Below are 23,113 nucleotides of genomic sequence, written 5' to 3' on the forward strand. Positions count from 1 at the left end.
AAGTATGGTAGGGAAGAGATCAAGAAATTGACTATGAACATAATAATAATAATAATATTTACTCCAATTATGCATTTGAGGTCTTCTCTGGACTTCTCATTATCAGATAAAGAAATAGGTCAGGCCATTTGTTATCAATTAAACATAAATTATTATTAAATTTACCAAAATAAAATTGTGAGTGTTTTTTAAGTAAGTCTTACGAGCTAATCTGTTTAAATAAATACAAATAATATAATTATAATAATATAAATTTTATTGATTAATCTCAAACACAAAAATAATATTTTATTAAAAAAATGACTTAAATAACTTTTTAATCATTTAAAAATATCATACATTTTAATTTTAGTCTTTATTGAAATTTTATTCGGTTTTAATTTTTATATTTGACAAAAAAAAAGTGTTTAAGATTAAGTTTTTTCAAGAAATAAAATTTTTATACTGACTAAAAGATATGATAATTTTAAGAAATGAAATATTATTTTAAAAAAGTATTTATCATATTTTTAATGTAATATAATTTATTTCCTAAACAATTTTCACTAAATGCATGCAATACACTTATTATATATATCACGGTTCTCACTTGACACATACATAGGCTTTTTCTCCGGCGGTTACCGGAAAAAGAAACTTCGCCGGAATGTGGCAACCAAGCGCTTTTCCCCGTGCGCTTTCTCTGCTTCTTCTTCTTCACTCACTGCTAGCTGTAGTCTCTGCTCAGGGATCGAACAGAACTACTTGGAACACTCTCAGCGGTTCGTGTCTCCTTTCTCTTCCTTCTGATTTTCGTTTCATGCATGTCTCGGCATGAAAACGCACCCAAAGAATAAAATGAAAAAGAGAATTATTCGAAGCTAAACTTAACTTTCTCGAGTGTTCCTTTATTCCGTCTCTGAAAATGTTAGCAACGCACTCTTTTTAACGCATTTTTAATAATTAGTCAAATGTTTAAAAAGTTAAATGAAGTTTTAAAACGTTAAACCGATCACAAAAAATGGGTTAAAAAGTGTGCTACTCTGTTGTATTTAAGAGACTGTGTTATTAGCATTTTTCTTTGTCGAGTTGGTGCTGATTTCACGTCCTGCTATCAGTCAGAGGATGGGTGCATTTCTTGCATGCAAACTTCGATTGAAATTTCGTCGGTGAAAATGGAAATATATGAAGCTGAAAATTGAGATGCTGTAATGTAATGTACTGTATTCTGGTGCTCAGAAATTTATATTTGATTATTTTAGAATTATAGTGAACAGAGGAGTGAGAGTTTTTGAAGTGGAGCCAGGATCAAGTTGTTGAGGATGGTGTAACAGAGTAGTTATCAGAAATTGATAAATCTGTTTTTGCATGTAATAAACGTAAGCTTTGAAAGCATACATAAATGTTTGCCCTGTGGTTCGTTTTCACAATGAACTGTCTGAAAATTCAAAATTATTTAATCGCACTTTGTATGGTAATGAATAATTGAGTAAAAAGAAATTAAATGAGAAAAAAGTTTGTAAGTTCATCATATGTAACAAGGGGAAATTAGTTTCTTGAGCACATTTTTGGCAAAATGAATTGCTTGTGAATTCGAGAAACTCAAATCGCTGTTTGGTAATAATAGAGGGGTGAAGGCCAGTTGCCAATTGAATACAACTCTAGATATAATTAGATGTTGAAGTTTTCTTCCATAAAAAATTTAAGAAGCCATTGTGAATTCTATTAGGCATGTAATTGAATGATTTCTGCACTGTTATATATATAGGAAAATCTTCTTCTCTCTACTTTGTGTCTTGAAACTTACTAGGACAAGTTTTTTGCAGGAAGGCCACCATTGGTCATTGCACGTGGTGGGTTTTCTGGGCTATTTCCTGATTCCAGTTCTGCTGCCTATTATTTTGCAGTAAATACTGGTTTAAAAGATCTCATTGTATGGTGTGATTTGCAATTAACGAAAGATGCGGGTGGGATCTGCGTTCCATATATCAAGCTTGAAAATGGTACTAACATTAATTATGTTTTCAAAAATAAAAGTAATTACCCCGTAAATGGAGTACAAACAAGCGCCTATTTTGCCGTGGATTACACCCTGAAGGAATTGCAATCCAATGTCATCTGTAAGTTCAACTTATTTAATGACGTAACTATTTTGTTACATACTTTCAGTAATTGATGGACTTACTGATTCTTTCCACCTCTTCCATTGATCTAACACCGACACATTTATGTATTAAAATAATTTTAGAAGTTAACAGTAACTAACAACTTTAGGTTAGGTTTGTAATTCTTGTTAAGAGTGTTAGGGGAAGGAAATGGAAAAGAAAATAATTTAGGAAGAAAACCCTGAGTTGCACATCTTGGATTCTTGGGCTTCAGAACCTTGAAGATAGTGCTGCATCCATTCAGAAAGTAGGATATTTATTTCTACTTTCCGACTCTTAGATACTGCAGGCCATCACTTAGCGTATGAACATCTAAATTTGAGACCCAAATGGGCAAAAATTTGGCCTTAGATTTAATAACGTGCAATTAATAGCCAAACAAAACACCATATAAGCAAAATGAGAGACGGCCCAAATAGTGTAGTTGGTAATCACGCTATCAAATTATTGAGATGCCGTACTGCCAAATATAAAAGTAGAAGAAACTGGAACAGAATATGCCTCTCAAGTTTTAAATGGATAATTCCTAAAAATTTAAGGAATGTATAATATATAATCACTGGGACATTAAAAATATACCTCTTTTTGTATATTCTGTCATCCTTAAGTCTATGTTTCATCCAATTTTTTCTTAATGCATCAAAGGTTATTCCCAAGCAAATATGAAATTTATGCCAGAGAAGTTGTGTTCCTGCTAGATTAAGTCAGTTCTTATTTCTTTTATTTGATATCATGCTTACCTTAATTGATTTCTGCTTATCCCTGTTAACTTAGTTCTCGCATGCATATGATCACTGTCTTTGTTTACTATTGTGGTGATAGCTGTCATTTTGATGATTTAGTCTCTTTGCAGCTTGTACATTAATGACAAATGCGTTTGGCCTAGTGATGTATTGTTTGTGAGTGATGTATTCAATTAGGTAATAGAAATTGGCATTTTCTAGAGGTCTCTGGTCATAAAATATATACCCAATTTTCCTTATTACACTCTTAGTATGGGACATGGGTTATGATGATGATAATAGAACAAAAGCTAGTCTTTTCATAGATTTTGTGACAAATTCACTTGTTCAGTATTTATAAATGTATTGAGATCTTCAACCCCGTTGTCCAAAATCCAAAATAATAAGGGTGCATATCCTGTTCATTAGTTGTTTACCAACTGTGAAGTGTTACAGTAGTTATCTACGTTTTACTCATCAGTTGGTGTGTAATTTCTCTGTATCTTTTGCTTTTGTGCCTTATATATAGATAGTTGCTAACTGTTTTCATTACTGGACAGTGGTTCAGGGAGTATACTCTCGAACAAACAGGTTTGATGGAAGATTAAATGAAATTCTTACTATCAATGACTTGGTTAAAGAAGCAGCCCCACCAGGATTGTGGTTGAATATTCAGGTAAATGGAAGGCACAATCCCTTTTCATCATCCAGTATTCTAGTTTTTCCAGAACTAAGACTTGTTTTTCTGGTGTTTTGCAGCATGATGCATTCTACGCAAAACACAATTTGAGCATGAGAAACTTCGTGCTTTCTGTTTCTAGAACAGTAAAAATCCGTTACATCTCATCACCTGAAGCTGGTTTCTTAAGAAGTATAAAAGCACACTTCAACCCAAGAACGACAAAACTGGTCTTCATGTTTCTGGGACAAGATGAAGTAGACCCATCAACCAATAATAAGACTTATGGTTCACTTCTAAAAAATCTGACATTCATCAAGACATTTGCTTCAGGAATTATTGTTCCCAAAGGATACATATGGCCTGTAGATCCAAGTTTTTATCTACTACCACATACCTCTTTGGTCTCCGATGCGCACAAAGTGGGGCTGGAGGTCTTTGCATCAGATTTTGCCAATGATATTTCAATTAGCTTTAACTACAGTTATGACCCTGTTGCTGAGTACCTCAATTTCATTGACAATGGAAACTTCTCTGTTGATGGTGTGTTGTCTGACTTCCCCCTAACACCATCTGAAGCTATTGGTAAGCTATGTCTTTTTCCATTTTGTTAAAATGGCCATCCATACATATACTCATTTGAACTGAGAGACTGCATTCATACATTTACACTTACACAAATGGAAACTTACTTCTTCAATTTTTTGTTCACTATTACTATTATTTTTTCTACTGCAAAATTGTATTTGTACATTGGAATGTGATAAGAACCTTGAGAGAACATCTCAAAAGCCAGATGTTATGCTTGGAGAGCCCAAGGCCTTATAAACTGTACACTAGAATCCTAAACTTTTAATGTGGGACTCAAGTTCTTACCTTGCAACTAGGTCCTAATAGAATGGAGTTGATGCAGCTATGATCCTTTAAATTTGATGTTACTAGTGGTTTGGTGAATCACCTTAAATGTGTCTCCTACTTTTGGATGCATTTACTTTGTTAATATTTTAAGTGCATGTGCATCTTTAAATCAAGGATGATGCTAGAATTTAGGGATCAGCGTCCCCAAATATTGATCTGTCTGTAGTCTAGTTTATCTTCATTTTGACATCTAGGTAAGGATGGTATATAGCATTTCCACGAGGGTGCTAGTACACACACATGACATAATTTTACTAAAGATTTAAGGCTAAGCTCCTTTTCTATGCTTCCACTTTTTAAGTATAGTCCAGTTTAAATTTGGCTCCTTATTTAAGCAAATTCTAGCTATATACTCTGCATCTGCTAGGAAACCAAATTAGAAAAATGGAGAACAATAGAGAAATATTGTATTTTGTGAAAGATGTAACTTAAATCCTCTTTGGAAACCATATAATAAAAGGATGCACACAATTATGCATGGGGACACCTTATTGAAGCAAAGCTTCTGTTCCACTCGATAAGAGAGCTAACAATTAGGCATGGGCACGCATTATCAAGTGAATCTTCTTTCTTGCAATAGGTTGAGAGTTCTTTGAGAGGGATTTTGTAAGATTCAATTTTTATACATTGTTATTCATAATGGAGATTTTGTCATGACCGTAGATGTAACCCACTCTAGGTGAATTATGTTAAATTTAGTGTTATAATCTTAACTATCTTACTTCATTATACTTGTTCTTTGTTCTCTACATATTACTCTAATTTTGTTTTGATTTATTATGGTTTTACATCTTCTACCATCTATATATTTCTTGATTGATTGCAACAAACAGAATAATGGAGAACGAACTTCTTCCAAGGGTTTTCCTTGCACAAAGGATTTCTCCTTTCACAGAGAAAAAAAAAACTCAATTCACAAATGATAACAGATTCAAATCCCTCCTTTCCCATTATATTTTCCTATTAATTTTAGTCACTCACTTCATTACTAACTAACAAATTATTATAACTGCCCTAAGTAATCATCCTAACTCCTAACAACCACCATTGTAAAACTCAACATGATATTCGTTTTCCTTATTACATTACACAAATAGATATACTTTTCCCCAAGTATTGGATGCTATTATAATTGAAAATTTGATAGTGATTTGCTATGCTTCTGCATCTTCTAAAAATACATATCTATATCATAGTTTCATGTGGATTCTTTCTTGACAATCCTAACCTGACATAACCTTAGAATGCAAGAGTAAACAATTTCCCCACCTTTTAAATTAACTTTGAATTTTCTTCTTATCATGCAGACTGCTTTGCTCACATAGGCGCTAATGCTTCAAAGAAAGGTACATTAAAATCAATGCTTTGTTATGCTTTTATGAATATGTCTTCTCATCTTGTTCATTATTAGTCTATCCCTGGTTGATTCATTGTATAACGCTTCTATGCGGGCATAGATTACATAATTGTTGACCTAATACATTTATTCCATTCATGTTTCAGTTAACACTTTGGTCATTTCAAAATATGGAGCAAGTGGAGATTATCCTCCCTGTACTGATTTAGCATATGAAAAGGCTATTTCAGATGGTGCGGATGTTCTTGACTGTCCTGTTCAAATGTCAAAGGATGGAATACCATTTTGCTTAAGCTCCGTCGATCTCCTAGAGAGCACAATCGATGCTCTATCAAGTTTCAGCAATTTTTCCACACAAATCCCAGAGATCAAACCTGGCAGTGGCATATTTACATTCAACTTGAAATGGGATGATATCAAAAGCTTGACCCGTATGTCAAATAGTCCAATACTCTTCGTTCAGTCATCCATATAAGACCTATCAAACAATAAAAGATTTAAACTTCAAATAAGCAAAAATTCAAGTAGAATGATATACATATACACAATATAAACAAATCATAAGTTAGGAATGATTGGGAAAAGAATGACTCTCTTCTCTTTACAGGATAATCAATTTTGCTTACAGATTTTATCATAATTGCGTTCATGTTTTTCTTTGTGGAATCTTTTGTAACATGCTACATCCTTATAAAAGATATGCTGTAAAGCTGCATGACCTGATAGAGGCATGTAGAATCCTGCGCTGACTAATTCCTAGTTATTTCCAGCCACTTGAAAAACTAATCTCATTAAAAAAATTATTCATTTTGCCCTCGCTTACAACTTTTTTTTCAATTTTTTTGTGGTTCACTGCCTGCTGTGAATAAATTGCATGTTTTTTGTATGTATGAAAAATACTGTAAGCATATATTTGACATCTGTGTTTTTCTGTTATTCCTTGTTCCTGCAGCTTATATGGTGAGCCCTTATTATAAAAACAAATTGTTCAGGAACCCAAAATATAACAAGGTGCAATTTTTAACATTGTCAGATTTCTTGAACTTGACAAAAAGTAAGGCTTCCCTATCAGGTGTTGTGATCATTATCGAGGTGCGTTCTGCGTATGCCTGTTATTTGTATCTTCACTTCATTCCGTTAACTGTTGAATATGTGAACATGTAATGTCTTCGGAGAAAAGAAATCATGGTCAATAAGCTGCAAGCCAGACAGTAAAACCTAAAAAATGACCCGCTCGTGATTCACGAGAGGCATTGATATCATCCTTGTAAACACCAAGGTAACATTGAGAAGGGAGTCAAGCAACTTGTGGGCAACATCTATTTGATAATTTGTCACCTTCATCTCTCAAACCCACACTTGCAATTTGCACAAAGAGAATATTTATATTAAAAAAAAAGAAGGGAAGATAGCTTCACACTTAGGGATCTCAAGCATCACATCTAACAGGTTCATCACAAGTATACTGGCAAGTGTTTCTTTGAAAATAAGTTCTTTATTGATTCTTGAATGGCTAGATGGTGGATAGTTTCGAGGGTCTTACTATCTAGTTGAAAATCAAGTGAGAATTCATTAACATCATCCAAGTTTTATCCCACTAGGTGAAGTCAGAATGCATTAATAACACCTAAATAAGGACTTTTCATTAATAACACTTTTTAATGGTACCTGCCTAGTCATGAGAAGGCTGTGGTGTTCAAGGTGTAGAATTTGATTCCCACACTCATTCCCTTAGAGAAAGAATTATGCGGTTTCTATTTTATGAGGATGAATGATAGTAGTGTGTTCTTAACATGTCAATGGATAAGATAATAAAATTTCTGTAAGCTTATTTTCTTTTTGTATATTAAAGTTATGATGTTTTCTACTCTCAGAATGCAGCCTATCTTGCAAGGGAACAAAACTTAAGTGTGACTGATGCAGTCATTGATACTTTGAGCAAAGGAGGTTATGATAAACCAAGGGCTCCAAAAGTTATGATTCAATCCACTAATAGTTCTGTACTACTGAAATTCAAGGAGAAAACCAAATATGAGCTTGTCTACAAGATTGATGAGAAAATTGATGATGCTGTTGATTCAGCTATTTCAGATATCAAAAGCTTTGCTCATTCTGTGGTCGTCAAAAAGGATTCTGTTTATCCTGTCAGTGACCTCTTCCTGACAGGCTCTACAAAGACTGTGTCAAAGTTCAAATCTTTTAATCTCTCTGTTTATGTAGAAACCTTCAGCAATGAGTTTGTATCTCAGGCATGGGATTTCTTGTCAGATGCAACTGTGGAGATTAACACATTTGTTCAAAATGAAGGAATTGATGGTGTCATCACAGACTTCCCAAAAACAGCTAATAGATACAGAAGTACGTGCATGCAAAACATTTATTTCTTGCTCCTGTAATTTAGGTGGTTTTGATATTTTCTGTTTAATCACTTGAGCGTGGAAGGATTTTCTACTTCGACTTCTCTCCCATACTTTAGTTTAATATTGTAAAAATATTCCCTCAGAATTTCTGTAGACATAACCATACGACAAACAGTTGATTACTTTCTCCTTTTGTTTTCAATTCCATCATATATTTTACTATCTCCCTCATTATGTTTCTTCCTTGTGTTTCCTTAGCAAATCCCTTTAGGTCAAATTCAGCTCTGATGAATTATCGCATCTGATTACTGATATAATTGTTCCTCATCCTACCGCAGGGAACAGATGCTTGAATTTGGGAAAGAGCACACCTCCTTACATGCAACCAGTTGACATAGGTGGCCTGATACAAGTTATGACCAAACCTTACTTGCCACCAGCTGAGGCTCCAGCCCCTCCCCTGACTAAATCTGAAGTGACAGAACCTCCTTTGCCTACTGTTTCTAAAATAGCCCCATCTTCTAACCCCATTGCTGTGGCTGGACCAGGAGCACAACCACCAAGAAATGCACAGGCTAAGGTCACTGTCTGCTTCTTCTTGTCCACTCTGATTGTGCTTGTAGCTTCTCTTCTGCTTTGAGTGATGCAGGCTTCCCTCTTCCCACTTCCCACTTCCCACTTCCCACTAAGAAGGGGGAAAAGTTGGAAGAAAGGGTTGTCGTTTATGCTCACTTAGCCCTCTTTTGCCACACAACGAAGTCTTTGGCTTCAGACTGCTGGAAAATTCCAACTTTTAATTTGCAGCTGTAATTATTTCCATTAATTGTGGTAGCTAGGTATATTCCCCTATCCTGTAGCTAAGTATCTATGTATTCTTACTAGATGAGCATTTTGTATTTTCTTTTGTAAAATATATTTATAGTGTTGTGTACTTGGCCTGAGATAAACATGGCACAAGTTGGAGACCCACATGGAGATTTGAGGAATTATCTTCTGCATCTTCATGGATTAGTTGTTTCAATATTAATAGTACATTCTCTTCAGATTCCATTTGAAATTAACATATCCAGTTTCCAGGTTACGTTTTTCTATATGGCAAAACTGATGGGTTGTAATATAGGAGCTATCAGTGTTACTTGTCAATTAAAATTAGGGTTTTATAACCCGTCTCACCTCCTATTTGTCTAATATACTCTTTCAAATATATCTTTAAAATTTATAAAATCATAAATGAGATTTATTAAATAAGGAGTTAAACTTCTATGGTCTTTGTAAGTGTTAATAAATTTTAGTCGATTACTAGGGTTGGATTTGAAAGAATGTACTAAACTTCCATAGTTTGTTAACAACATATTAATAGCCTCGTTGATGGACAAGATATGATAACTTTATTAGGGGGTGATGGGTTAGCAATCATTAAGATATTATGACTTTTTTTATTACATTCTTCCTCATGTTTTATACATTTTAAATATTTTTATATTAAAAATGTTCATATTATTTTTTAATAAAAATATTAAAAAAACACCTGTTAAATTTTTCAATCAGTTTATAAAATATATTTTAATACTTTTTATAATTTTTGTTCTAATTATAATTTCTTTCCTAAAAATAAATTTTATTTGTAAAAAAATTGAATAAAATCATTACAATTCAATATCAACTTTTAATATTATATTTACATGAAAATATTTTTTTTAATTTTAACATATTGGAAATTTAAAATAAATAAATAAATATATTAATTTTGATAAAAGAGTAATTTTATATTTAAATATAATTTATTTCATTATATTATTTGTTTATTTTAAACATTACAAATAATAATATAATATTATATATTTTATTCTCCAGATGTACATCATACATATGATATAATAAGAGTTTATCATTATCTTATTATATTATATCTTTCAATTTTTTTATCTTGTCGTAAAAAGATTTTAACTCTAAAATTGAAGACATTTTAAGTAACAAGAACACTCAAACTTGTAGTAATTCACCCACTCTTCCTCACTATTAGATCATATCACATTGTAAAAATTTTCATGTTATAAATATAACTTTTATATTAATTATTATATAAATTAATGATTTTGTCTAATACGAGAATTTATAATTTTTTCCACTGTCATTTCATAAACATTCAATATAAAAGTAAAATTATCATTTTATAAACTATTATTATCACGAAATAAGTTTTGGTAGTGTAAATCATATTCAGCATCAATCCAAGTCTTTTAAAATTAGTAAGAATAAGACAAACCTAGAAGAAAGTGCTTATTTATACTTTTTTCTTCTTAAATTAAAATAAAAAAAATCGCCACAAATTGACTTTAAAAATAATTTTACGTTGTAATGGTCCAAAAGGCAACAGACAACCTTAATTTTAAGATTAATATTTTATATTTTGTGATTAATTTTCAATTCCATGCGATTAATTTTACGTTAAATGGCACAAAAAAAGGCTTCATTTTCACATCGTCATGCTTCTGTTACAGTGATGTCATTAATTAAAATTTAATGTTGAATTTGAATGAGTCTATCTTCTTTCCAACAAGTCCAAATAAAAGCGTTCATTTTCTTTTTTTCTTTTTCTTTTTTACATATCCCACACCCTTAATTAAAAATTATTCTTTTAATGAAAAATATTAAAAAGAAAACAAAAAAATTTCACTTTCGTTTCTTTTGTATTTCAAATTTTAATTTTAAAAAATATAATTTTATAATCTAAAATTTTATTAAGAAAATATAAATTATATGATACTTTTAACAATACATCTAATTCATATTATTTTTAATCAAATTATATAACTCAACTCACATACCATATAAGCAAATAACTAACAAATTGTTAGTAAAAAGACTAAATGAAAATAAGAAATAATTTCAGAAAAAGTTAGATTTAAAAAAAATTAAAGAATTAAGATCTTTTTACACATTAACCTAATATATACATATAAAATTATTTGCATACCATATATTATTCTATAAAGATCGTTGTCATTAAATATTTTGTTAAATTTTTTAAAAATAAAAAAGATAACAAAGTAATAATTTTCTAATGTAGGTTTAAAGATATATAATAAAAAAATCAATAAATAATATATTCTATTAAAAATTATAATTAATATAATATTTCCTACTTTTAATAAATTTTATATTATGTAAAATTTTATTTGTATTTCATTATGTACACGTTTAAAAAAATCAATAGAAACAAAGTTAACAGTTAACACTATAATTAACTCTAAAATTTTAAAAATTAAAAAAAAATTGAAAAATAAAAGCTGGCTAGCACATTTATTGACTGGTAACTGCAAGAAACTACAAGTCCCTTGACCACGCAAAGCCTGAAAACAACTTTTCTGGAATTATTTCAAATCCTTTCCACATTTAATATTTCAAGTTTCAAAGTTGCATAATGTCAAGAGTTTAGAAAAAGAAAAATTAGTATCAAGATGATAATGCTACAATACTGCACTTAATATGTAATCATTGATATTATTGTCTAAAGTTTTGGGTTGTTTCCAATAAAAATTAATGTGTATAAATCAAAAATAAAAAAGCAAAAAATCATTGAAATTAAAAGTTAACTAATAATTATACAATTATTTTTAAATTAATTTTGACCAATTTCTTAAACTTCTTTCTTTTTGAATCCGTCTCTGCCAATGTGATAAAACTTAAGTACTATTTTCTAACAAAAAAGTATAAACAATGGTAACATTAACATACATTAATATATAGTATTTGATTAGTAAATTGTTACACTTGAAACGCAAGACATAGAGTACCAAAGTCCCCCAGCATCAATTATTTTTCTTTTTCTTTTTCTTTTTCTTTTTTGGAATTTTAACTTTAAACAAATGTCCACGTGGCAGTCATGTAATGGCTGAGATGGATCCCCTGAACTGAACATCATCAGTGCGTTATGCTGACGTTCATAGAAACACACAGAACAAACAAACCAAAAGCTTGATTCACTTCAAGCAACCCAACTCCCCCATTTTTAATACTTTGACCTTTCCAAAGGGTATCTCTCTCTCTCGCTCTCTCTCCACACCACCTCCTATATATACATTTAACCATTTTTCTCTTGTTCCTCACATTTTTCAACAACCCAAGATTCTTTTGTTGCATTGTTTCAACAAAATGCCAGAGACAAGAGGTTGCATTCATTTGAAAGAGCCTTGTCTTGTAGCCAGGAAATTCTTGGCAAGACCTCAGCATGAGGGCGTTGGAGCTGTGGTTAGAAGAAGCATAGGAAGGTAAGTAATAGAGGATGTGAAATTTTCTTTCAGACCCATTTTTCAATTTGCATGAAAAGTTTTTACTCATTGCAAAGTTGAGATCTTTTGGTTGATTTGTTACATGCTGTGATCAGGTTTGAGCTTAAATACTTTGATCCCTTCCTTGTGTTGGATGAATTCTCAGGTTTGCATCGCATCTCTGTTTTTTTCTCTGTTCTGTCACAGGGGAAAGTGTCTATCTTTGTGTTGTTTTTAAGAATGTTAAATTTTGAAAAATTGCAGTTACTGCTCCTGCTGGTTTTCCTGATCATCCCCATAGAGGTTTGAAAATTGGCCTTCTTTTTTGTGTAAATTACTTTTTTTTTTTTTGTATCTTCAAATATTTTATCAGCTGTGTTATATATTATTGACTATTTGCTCCTTCTTTGTGATTTTGTTTTCTTTTAACAGGCTTTGAGACAGTCACATACATGTTGGAGGTAGAGAAAGTTGAATGTTCCCCCATTCACAAGCTTCTTTTCACGTCATGTTCAATATTACCAATGGCAAACAACTCATGCAGGCTATATAACTGTTTGCCATCATTGGAGAAATCCTTGTATTAGTTGTTTGACTTTTGTTGAAATAACTTTTAAAGATAGAAAATATGACTTTAATGAACTAATAATGGCCATCATAAAGGTGAATCAACAGGGTTATATAATATGAAACATAAAAAGGATACTAAATATTTTGTTTTCTGATTTGAAGTTTAACCTTACATATGGATGCGAGTTGTTGTGTGCTGGTGGTATGGCAACAAATAAGTCAAAAACTAATGCCCGGATGCCAAATCAACCATTCTAATTAGTGACATATCTAAGCACAAACACGAAAGAATTGCCCATAATAGCTGGTTACATAAGCAAAAGGACAAGAATGACCCCACATGTTTATGTCTTGTGTTTGCTTCTAGAATAACAACTAGGGAACTACCAACCTGTACCTAATGTTGTGAAGGTGCTATGTAAGTCACTTGTGCTTATACATACATTGCTTACTTGGGTACAATCTTTTGTCTCATCTAGGGAGCTATAAGGCATGAAGATTTTGAAGGACACAAAGGGACAATAGAAGCTGGTGACTTGCAATGGATGACCGCAGGGAGAGGGATAGTTCACTCAGAAATGCCTGTGGGTCAAGGAACCCAAAAGGGTCTCCAGCTGTGGATCAACTTGGCTTCCAAGGATAAAATGTTAGTGAGTTAAAACCTTTTTCTTCTTTTTGATTGAATTTTAACTATGGCATGGTTATATTTAATTAAAAATTACCTATTACATCTTTAACAAGATTTGAATAAAATCTTGATGAAGAAAAATTATTATCTAACCGTCGATCAACTAGTAGTAGAAGATTGTTCTAACTTAATTTGTGATCTCAAATTTGAATCAGAGTAAATATAATTATGTTAAATATTTGAAAAGAAAGTTTTATTGTATATAGTAATTTTATTTGACTTAAATATGATTGTCTCTTATAAAAGATATATGTGATTAAAAAAAATTAAAATTTAAAATTACAAAACTAAAATTGTCACATGATATTTACAAATTAGGTAAAATTAAACATACATGCAAATTTCAAATCATTCAATAAACTTTCCTTTAAAAAAGTATGAGTGTTAAAATAACTATTGTGGAGAGCAAATTTAGTCTTTTCCATTTTTTACAAGAACACAAATGACAACCTTAGCCTTGGCCCCAGGGTTAGGTGACATATTTTTGGCGTCATTGGCCATCATCATTATCTCTTTGAAGGATCGTTTACCATCAATGAGGCAAAAAGGGATTCCCCTCTTTACAAAAGAAAAAAGTCAAATCTAATTTTAACTTTTGGAATTAATATATACCTTGCCTTCTTTCCATTGTCACCTTTTCTGATAAATCCCCATGCCATCATGGACCATTTCCTACAAGTGCTTTTGCATAGCTACATCATGTAAGTGTTTGAAATGGCTAGCATATGTACCTCTCTCCCACATTCCCGGTGATTATGTTTACTTCAATCATAAAAGCAACCTGTTGCCACTGCTAGTTACAAAATGTGTCAAGGTTGAGTGACCCAATATAGATAGATGTAATATGTTATTTTCTTGGAAGTTATATAATTTTTAATAAAAACATATGATATATAAATTTTTATCATATACAATATTATATAAGTTAGAAAATCATGATATCTGTTAAAAATAGTTTCTTATTTTATATGCTAGACTCTGTTTAACTCTCTTGTGTTTTGACACTACTATATTAGGATTGAACCAAGGTATCAAGAAGTGTTGAGTAAGGACATAGCTGAAGGTGTGGAAGATGGTATGAAGGTTAGGGTTATAGCTGGGGAAGCACTAGGGATAAAGTCTCCAATCTACACAAGGACCCCAACTATGTTCTTGGACTTCTCTCTCAAACCAGGAGCCCACTTACAACAACCTATACCAAAATCTTGGAATGCTTTTATCTATGTCTTGGAAGGAGAGGGTGTGTTTGGAAACCTGAAATCTCAACCTACAAACTCTCATCATATTCTTCTTCTTGGTCCAGGAGATGGCCTAGAGGCATGGAACAAATCTTCTAAGCAACTTAGGTTCATTTTGGTTGGAGCAGAACCCTTGGGGGAACCTCTAGTGCAATTTGGACCCTTTGTGATGAATACTCAAGAAGAGATTGACCAAACCATTGATGATTTTGAGAATTTTGCTAATGGATTTGAGAAAGCAAAACAATGGAGAACTGAAAGCTCAGTTAATCTTGATTTTTGATTTTATTAGCATTAATCATTAGTTGAGTTGCAAACTAAGGAGGCAAAATAAATTTTGCAATCTCTCATGTAACGTAATCTTAAATTAATGAATTATATTAAGATATTTCATGTTCTTTTTTTTTTTTTCATTTAATAAATAGTTTAAGGAAGATGTCCTGTAGTAAGAATGATTATAAGCAAGAATTAAATCAATCAAAACTTTATTCTTCAATGTTGTACAATACTTCTAGAGTCAGTCTTTAATTAATAACCAAAACGAATAATGTGAGTATAATAATTAAAATAACTAATAGTATATATAATGTTAAAAACATAAGCCAAAATATAATAAGAAATTTGGTGTGTATGCTGCTACCAATGCATTGCTATAGATTGTTACAATGTTGATAACTAGCGGTGTGGTGGTGGTGAAAATTGGGTATTGTAACAATGATATTGAGATTTTTTTTTCTGAATTAAGAAAAGTAAAGGAGGAATTTTATTTATTGAGGATAAAAAAATGAATTGTAAGTTTATATATAATTTAAAATAAGATTTTAAATAATATAAATTAATAAAATGAATTTATCTATTAAATAATTTTATTTTAGTTGAATAAATTTATAAATTAATCAAACAAAGATATAAAACAGTTAAAATAAATGCAACCCTTGTTAAATCAACTTAAAAAATCACATAGTTATACAATTTTCGGTGTGAGCAAACGAAGTATAATAATATATGATATAATATGATAATTTTTTTAAAAAAAAACTTATATAATAATTAAATTTTTTATAAATTCACTAAAAATTACTCTATTTATTTTCAAAATAATAGTATAAACTAATAATTATTGAAAACATAAAAATGTAATTTATAAAAAAATATAAAATGAGATTAAAAATAATAATAATAAATTTAGTGCTAAAAAAATAAAATATCTTGTGTTTTTTTTTTTAAAGAGAGAGTACATTAAGAAATTAAATTAATCTCAAAAAGATTCTATATTAATTATTCTAAAAATATAATTTGTTTCAAATTATCATTTAAAAAAATATACTTATTTTTCAACTAAAATCATTTTAAATAGAAGTATTTGTTAAGAAATTATTTTTTATCTTATGTCAAATTTTAAACAATAATTATTTTAAAATGAAGATAATATATATTTGTGTCCCAAAATGAAAGATATATAACACTATACATAATCATAAGTTTCTTTATCCACTAGGTTCCTTTCACACAGTTAAAAAATAAATAAATATGTAAAAGCTAATGTGTAGTAAGAATGCAAGGACACCATGATAACATATCAAATTTCATAACAGCGAGGCGAAGTGTTTTCTAAAATTAAATAATCAGGAGATAAGATATAATTAATCATTTTAAATGAATATTTATTAATTATCGTTAAAAGATCAAATATATATATATATATATATATATATAGATAATTTTTATTTTTAATCAGTATATTCAAATTCATTGAATAATTAATGTATGCATTTTAATTTATTTATTTTAGAGGAATAATTCTCTTATAAATTTTGATAAACTTTAAAATATTTATATCCTTAAAAAAACTGAATAAACTAGTCAATTTTCTTTAGACTTTCAACTTTACTCTGCTTAAAAGGTAACTTGCTTATTATGTTTCATCTCTATTAATAAAAGTATTAGTATAATGGAAGTTAGAGGCAATCAAACATTAAACTCAACATTTAAGATCGTAACAGAAAATAAATTAAAGTTATCACTGTTAATAATAAAAGCCTCAAATATAATAATTGTTGGAATTAGTAATTGATTAGAAGTTGCATGTAATTGTTGGCTATCTTATTTCTATGGTTAAGTTAAGATTTTATGCAAATGTTTAGTCTTTTTGTTAATTAACTTTTGTAATAGTCAATGTTCATTTTTATACGTCTTTCTTTTGTTTAGACGTTAGAGTCAATTAATGCATATTCTAGTTGATGAATGAGTTGCTTAAACAAATTCTTCATTATTACTAATACAGCTCTATTAATTTGACTTAGTAAATAATTTGAAACAAGACATGTATTAATTAATCATGACAAAAAGTTTGTAATTATGAAAAATAGTAATATTTAGCATGACACGTTTTATCAAATTCAAAAATAATAATTCTCTATCAAAACATGATAATGAATTATATTTTGAAAATAATGATTTTATTTTTAAAGAGTTTAGTATTTTTAAGCCGGTGATATTTGCTTTAATTATTTCTTTTACTTGATAAAAAAATAAATATATAGTAAATTTTTAACAAAATTTTTCACATTTAATAATGTAAATATATTAAATTATTTTAATTTTTATAATTTTAAATAAATTTTATATTTTTTTACAAATTAAAACAATTATATAAATAAAAGGTAAAAAAAATTAAAATTCCTGATTTTATTTTTTTCATGAGAACATGCTTTAGTAAAATCTAGGAAGAACGAGAAACAAGTGCGGATGAATTCGAAGAAGACATGAGAAAGAAGAAAGTGACATGGCGTCACCCTATTGGTCCGTCTTCGTTTGAGAAAACCACGTTTCCATCTCTTCAGACCCGCCTTGTCCGTGCAACACACACACACACACACTGTGTCATCACTCGCAAGCAGAGAGAGAGAGAGAGAGAGAGAGAGAGAGAGGAACCCACAATGAACAGAAGAAACTCCTTACTTCTGAAGACCCTTTTGTTCCTCTTTGCCCTCAATTCCCTCTCTCTCTGTCTCTACTTCACACACCACTCTACAAAACCCTCTTCTTCTTCTTCCTCTGATTCTTCTTCACACCCTAAAACTCACACCTCTCTCACACTTTCACCACAAACCCACTCTTCAAAACCATGGCCCATTCTACCATCTTACCTTCCTTGGTCCCAAACCACCTCTCCTGCTCCTCCACGCTCCTGCGAAGCCTATTTCGGAAACGGCTTCACGCGCCGCCACGATCTCCTTGCCACCGGCAGCGGCGGTGGGTGGTTCCGGTGCTGGCACAGTGAGACTCTCAGAAGCTCTGTGTGTGAAGGGGGAAGGGTGCGTATGGTGGCGGAGCGGATTCAAATGGCGAAGGGTGGTGAGGCTTTGATGGAGGTTATTGGGAGGAAGGAGGATGAGGAATTACCCTCGTTTCAAAACGGTGCGTTTGAGGTTCATGGTGGTGAAGGGAATGAGGAGGAGGAGAAGGTGCTCGTTGATCGCGAGTTTTTGGATCGGTATTTGCCTCGGGGTGAGGTTACGAGACACACTATGCGGGATTTGATTAGTAAGATTCGGATCGTGGGTGGGAAGGGTTTTCATTGTGATGAGGTGAGGGGTGTGAAAAGTTTTTATTTTTGTTGATTTCACCGTGTGGGTGTTCATGGTTTATGGTTGGATTGAATGGGAGGAGTGTTTTATTTTTTTTCCTTTTAAATTGTGATTTGTTTTGGTTTGTGGCTTTGATTGGATTGGGTGGAAATTATTGTGAGGTTTTGGATGTTGATTCTGCTCTTTTTGATGATTCTGAATCTGGGTTGTTATGGTGATTCATTATTACCTTGACTGAATCTGATCTCAGAATCGGGTTTCATTTAATTATTTTCCTTTTCAGAAGGGGGTGAATAGATTTTGTCTTTTTCCTAATGCTGTGGGGGTTAAATTCAATGCTTGGGTAAGATCAGTTATTTGATAGGAAAGGGAAATAATTTATTTTGAGAGATGAGGGGGAGAGTGCAAAATTGATCATAAATGATCAGTTTTTTTTTATGGTATGTACAAAATTGATCAAACAAATTAAGAATGCAGCAAGTCCTGTGCAACCTCTGCTTATTAGAGGCAGCAATTCTCTTTGAAAAGCCATGAACATAATACTAAAGAGCTGCCATAAACACGGGTTTATTATATAACAAGTTTAGGGGCAAAGAGACACCTTTAGAGATCGATAATTCTCTTTTACGATGAATTTGTATGACGATTCAATTGATAATATTTTTCAGTACCTGCATGCTTTCTCTTTTCGTGTTAATTTTTAAGTTTCACAATTGCTTTCTCCTCTTGATATAATGTAGTCTTCTTGTTATCTTTCTTTGGTTGTGCAATTTCTTTGGTTATGTGTTTTTGACATGAGGGTTTCTATTTGCAGTGGATTGAGGAACCAACACTTCTGGTGACACGCTTTGAGTATGCTAATCTTTTTCACACTGTTACAGACTGGTACAGTGCATATGTTTCTTCTAGAGTCACTGGTCTGCCTAGTCGACCTCACCTGATCTTTGTCGATGGCCACTGTACGGTATGCATGATCCGCCCTGGGAATTTGTTTGCATTTTGAAATAACAAATAATTGTTGAGATTGGTAACTTGTTATTCTGCTGGAATCTAGCTGCTTTTTTTGTTCCTTTCCTTTTAAGGGACTGATAGGACCAAGCAGAGTTTCGATATCTTAGTAAAAAGAATCAATAATTGAAGTATATCATTGGATTTCTTGAACATTTTTGGTTGCAAACTTTAGATAAAATGTTAATTATAATCATTGATGTCAAATTGATCTAAATTTTTCATTTCCAAAGTCTGAAAATAGTCTTGTTATTTTACAAGTCTTCGGCAAAAAGGGGGTGAATTTTTGTTCATAGTACCTGTCCAAAGTAGGTATTGTACAGTGGTACTAGCTTCAGGACAAAGGGATGAACCTGCCAAACATGATTTTGCTTTTGTAATCAACAAGATATGTGACCGTTTATGATGTTTCATATTTTTCTTGCGGATGAGCCGATGCTTCTACAACACGATTGTTATGAGTTTTTGGTTTTATACTATTGTTTTTAACTTTTGTGCACTCTAAGTTTGCTAGTTAATTGTGATGCCTAAATGTAACTACTTTCTTCCTTAAATTATACGAACATACATGTACTATGTTTTTGGTTAGTTTTGTTTTCCTTGTTGATAAATAAGGAATTTGGTAGAAATCTTGGTTAATTTACTGCTTTTCTCCAAAATATTTTCAGGCTCCTCTTGAAGAGACATGGAAAGCATTATTCTCTAGTCTCAGATATGCTAAAAACTTCAGTGGTACAGTTTGTTTTCGTCATGCTATTCTCTCACCTTTGGGATATGAGACTGCATTGTTTAAAGGGTTAACAGAAGATATAAACTGTGATGGAACTTCTGCACAAGAACTGTGGCAAAAACCTGATAACAGCAAGACTGCACGCCTTTCTGAGTTTGGAGAAATGATCAGAGCAGCATTTGGGCTGCCGTTAAACACACACCGGGCTGGAAAACCACTCTTTGGACATAACGTCCTCTTTGTTCGTCGCGAAGATTATTTAGCTCATCCACGTCACGGGGGTAAAGTTGAATCAAGACTAAGTAATGAGCAAGAAGTCTTTGACTCCTTGAAGAGCTGGGCATCTAATTATAAAGGATGTAAAATTAATCTTGTCAATGGATTGTTTGCACACATGTCTATGAAGGAGCAGGTACGAGCCATTCAAGATGCATCGGTCATCGTTGGTGCCCATGGTGCTGGTCTTACTCACATAGTATCTGCCTTGCCCAAAACTGTGATTCTAGAAATCATTAGCAGCCAATTCAGACGGCCGCATTTTGCATATATTGCCCGGTGGAAAGGGTTGGAGTATCATGCAATTAACCTTCCTGGATCACATGCTGATACTGGAACTGTGATCAATGAGCTGGCCAGCATAATGAAAAGCCTTGGATGTTGAGTGTTTTGGGCTGGAAACTACTGATATCCGTTTGAGTAGTAAAATGGAAGGTGATCTTTAATTTTCTATGATTCACATCTCATATGTGGCTTGCAAGTTTTTACCTTTGATTGCAGCCAGTTTTTGGTTACTTCAAGTGATGTAGTTGCTGATTTCTTGTTGGAGCAGAAACACATTAACTTCTTTAAACTGAATTTAACTTAACAATTAAGCAATGCATGTGAAGGTTGAAGCATCAGTGCCATGAAAGAAAGGTTCATTTGTCTTGGTTTGTATACACACTGGATTGTTTCCTTCGTTTGCTCCTTGTCCCAAGATGTATACAGAAGAGGGGTCTCAAATATTTTCTTTGTATATGGATTCTTCCACACACGGTTTTGTTGTACAACATTGATTTTTCTTTTAAGTTAATTTTTGCTGAATCATTTTCATAGATACTATGTTAACCATACAAATTGCGTTTTTACTTGCATTAAACTTTTGGCTGACACATCATTTCTGAGAAGACAAATTTTAGATTTTGTGATTTCTTATTATTAGGGTTTTGTTGATGCATGTCATGCCTTGAGAATTTTAAATAGCATTGTTACATCATGTTAATTACTTAATATTATAAATGCGTTTTGGAAGTACTAAATGCTTTTTGGAAGTTTAATATTATAAATGCTTGTTCGTTTTATTTAATGGTTTTATTTTTTATTCCTTAATCATTGGTATTTAATAATATTTGTTGTAACTGTACAATGAGGCATATGGCAACAAAATCCCTTAAATGAATCACAATTGCACCAAAAAAATGTGACAGAAAGGCAACATCTGAAGATTTTAATGGATAAGAAAACTGTAGCGATATGATTAGCTAATACTCTTTTTGGATTTTTTATAAGACATATTTTAGGAGTTTTTAGTGATTTTCTTAAAAGATACTTTTATTTGTTATGTTCTTTTATATATGTATATAAATGAAGCTGTGAGAAACTCAATTAACACTAAGAAGGATAAAAGTTGAAAGAGGCAGTAATATATTTTTATTAGTTTGTATAATTTAGTTAAAAGATATCTTGTAAAGATTAAGGGAGTAGCTTAATTGAGGAAAAAGATTCCTAATTCGCTTAAGCAAAAATACAAAAACACAGAATATGACTCTCATGTTCGTTCACAAATAGGAAAGGATTTCGATCCCTTATTTGATTAGATTATAAGTTTGCTCGATTAAAATAGGAGAGTTGGTAAACAAGTTTATTAATTTATAATTTTTTTTAAATGTCACATGTTGTTATTATCTTTAATATTCTAATATTTTTTGTCATCTTTTTAAATATTATGTCATTTATTTTAATAAGTATGAGATGAAGTTATTTTAAGAGTAATTTTCAGAGTTAGTTTCCTTAATAATTTTTTATAGGCAAAATTTATTAATTCAACTATTGAATATGATATTAACATAGTGATTGTACATACCAAATTTTAGATAAATTAAACAATTGTAGATATAAAATTCTATAATTAATATTTACGCATATTTTTAAAATATTATTAGAAGTTAAACATAAAGCTGTCTGACAAACAATCAATTAACTTTGATTTGTATAATTTTTTGTAGATTTGACTCAAATTAGTAATAACTTTAAATTTAGCTGTTAAATTTATAAAATCTAAAATTTATAAAAATTTATTAAGTAAAGTGATTCCGACAAAATATTATCGTTAGAATAAATTATTTTTCATCCTTTTAATAATTTTTTAATATTACACTATTTATTCTAATTTTTATATTATTTATGCCAAATATTTTAGATCACATATATTTGAATTTTAAATAAAAAGTGAGAATTTTAAACTGATCAAAAACTGAAAAATATAATTAATTTAAAATAAAAATAAACATATCTTCTAAAAAGAATTAGATTATTATAATTCAAATATATTTGAATTTTAAATAAAAAATGAAAATTTTAAACTGATTAAAACTGAAAAATATTATTAATTTAAAATAAAAAAAACATATAGTTTCATAGAAATTATTAGATTATTAAAAAATCATATAAACATATCTTTTTAGTCATTTTGCATCTATTAACTATTTTAATAATTAATTTTATCAATTACATTTAATTCAATAAGTTAATTTAAAAATTTCAATTGAAAAATATTTTTTTAATTAGTTCATTATTTTT

General features: G+C 30.9%; 3 protein-coding genes across 4 annotated transcripts; all 3 read left to right on the forward strand.

Moving 5' to 3' along the window:
• The first annotated feature begins 596 nt into the window (after positions 1–596).
• LOC113853688 (glycerophosphodiester phosphodiesterase GDPDL3-like) lies at positions 597–9,238 on the forward strand. Of its 2 annotated transcripts, none has more exons than XM_027484206.1 (9): positions 597–761; positions 1,806–2,099; positions 3,427–3,542; positions 3,626–4,130; positions 5,771–5,809; positions 5,967–6,251; positions 6,773–6,912; positions 7,695–8,178; positions 8,519–9,238. In XM_027484206.1, the coding sequence occupies exons 1-9, from the start codon at positions 647–649 to the stop codon at positions 8,818–8,820; spliced, it is 2,280 nt and encodes a 759-aa protein (XP_027340007.1). In that variant the 5' UTR covers positions 597–646; the 3' UTR covers positions 8,821–9,238. The 2 variants fall into 2 exon arrangements, with proteins under 2 accessions (XP_027340007.1, XP_027340008.1); XM_027484207.1 differs by having other exon boundaries at positions 631–765; positions 1,810–2,099.
• Positions 9,239–12,308: 3,070 nt separating this feature from the next.
• Positions 12,309–15,289, forward strand: LOC113854945 (pirin-like protein). Its single transcript, XM_027486296.1, has 6 exons — positions 12,309–12,451; positions 12,568–12,617; positions 12,716–12,754; positions 12,884–12,912; positions 13,501–13,667; positions 14,726–15,289. Exons 1-6 carry the CDS (start codon positions 12,336–12,338, stop codon positions 15,228–15,230), a joined length of 906 nt encoding a protein of 301 aa, XP_027342097.1. The 5' UTR covers positions 12,309–12,335; the 3' UTR covers positions 15,231–15,289.
• A 2,511-nt stretch (positions 15,290–17,800) lies between these two features.
• On the forward strand, positions 17,801–21,561 carry LOC113855059 (beta-1,2-xylosyltransferase). Its single transcript, XM_027486509.1, has 3 exons — positions 17,801–18,537; positions 19,352–19,501; positions 20,214–21,561. Exons 1-3 carry the CDS (start codon positions 17,887–17,889, stop codon positions 20,934–20,936), a joined length of 1,524 nt encoding a protein of 507 aa, XP_027342310.1. The 5' UTR covers positions 17,801–17,886; the 3' UTR covers positions 20,937–21,561.
• The last annotated feature ends 1,552 nt before the right edge of the window (positions 21,562–23,113 follow it).

This window comes from Abrus precatorius, unplaced genomic scaffold, assembly GCF_003935025.1.
Source record: "Abrus precatorius isolate BTA unplaced genomic scaffold, Abrus_2018 Scaffold11, whole genome shotgun sequence".
Taxonomy (NCBI): Eukaryota; Viridiplantae; Streptophyta; class Magnoliopsida; order Fabales; family Fabaceae; genus Abrus; species Abrus precatorius.

Excerpts from the sequence above, each read along its gene's own strand:
- LOC113854945 (XM_027486296.1), top strand. The coding sequence starts at position 12,336 with ATGCCAGAGACAAGAGGTTGCATTCATTTGAAAGAGCCTTGTCTTGTA. Across the intron at positions 12,618-12,715 it reads TGTGTTGGATGAATTCTCAG|TTACTGCTCCTGCTGGTTTT; the intron begins GTTTGCATCGCA and ends GAAAAATTGCAG. Across the intron at positions 13,668-14,725 it reads TTGGCTTCCAAGGATAAAAT|GATTGAACCAAGGTATCAAG; the intron begins GTTAGTGAGTTA and ends CTACTATATTAG.
- LOC113855059 (XM_027486509.1), top strand. The coding sequence starts at position 17,887 with ATGAACAGAAGAAACTCCTTACTTCTGAAGACCCTTTTGTTCCTCTTT. Across the intron at positions 18,538-19,351 it reads AGGGTTTTCATTGTGATGAG|TGGATTGAGGAACCAACACT; the intron begins GTGAGGGGTGTG and ends TTCTATTTGCAG. Across the intron at positions 19,502-20,213 it reads TTGTCGATGGCCACTGTACG|GCTCCTCTTGAAGAGACATG; the intron begins GTATGCATGATC and ends AAATATTTTCAG.
- LOC113853688 (XM_027484206.1), top strand. The coding sequence starts at position 647 with ATGTGGCAACCAAGCGCTTTTCCCCGTGCGCTTTCTCTGCTTCTTCTT. Across the intron at positions 2,100-3,426 it reads ATTGCAATCCAATGTCATCT|TGGTTCAGGGAGTATACTCT; the intron begins GTAAGTTCAACT and ends ATTACTGGACAG. Across the intron at positions 3,543-3,625 it reads GATTGTGGTTGAATATTCAG|CATGATGCATTCTACGCAAA; the intron begins GTAAATGGAAGG and ends GGTGTTTTGCAG.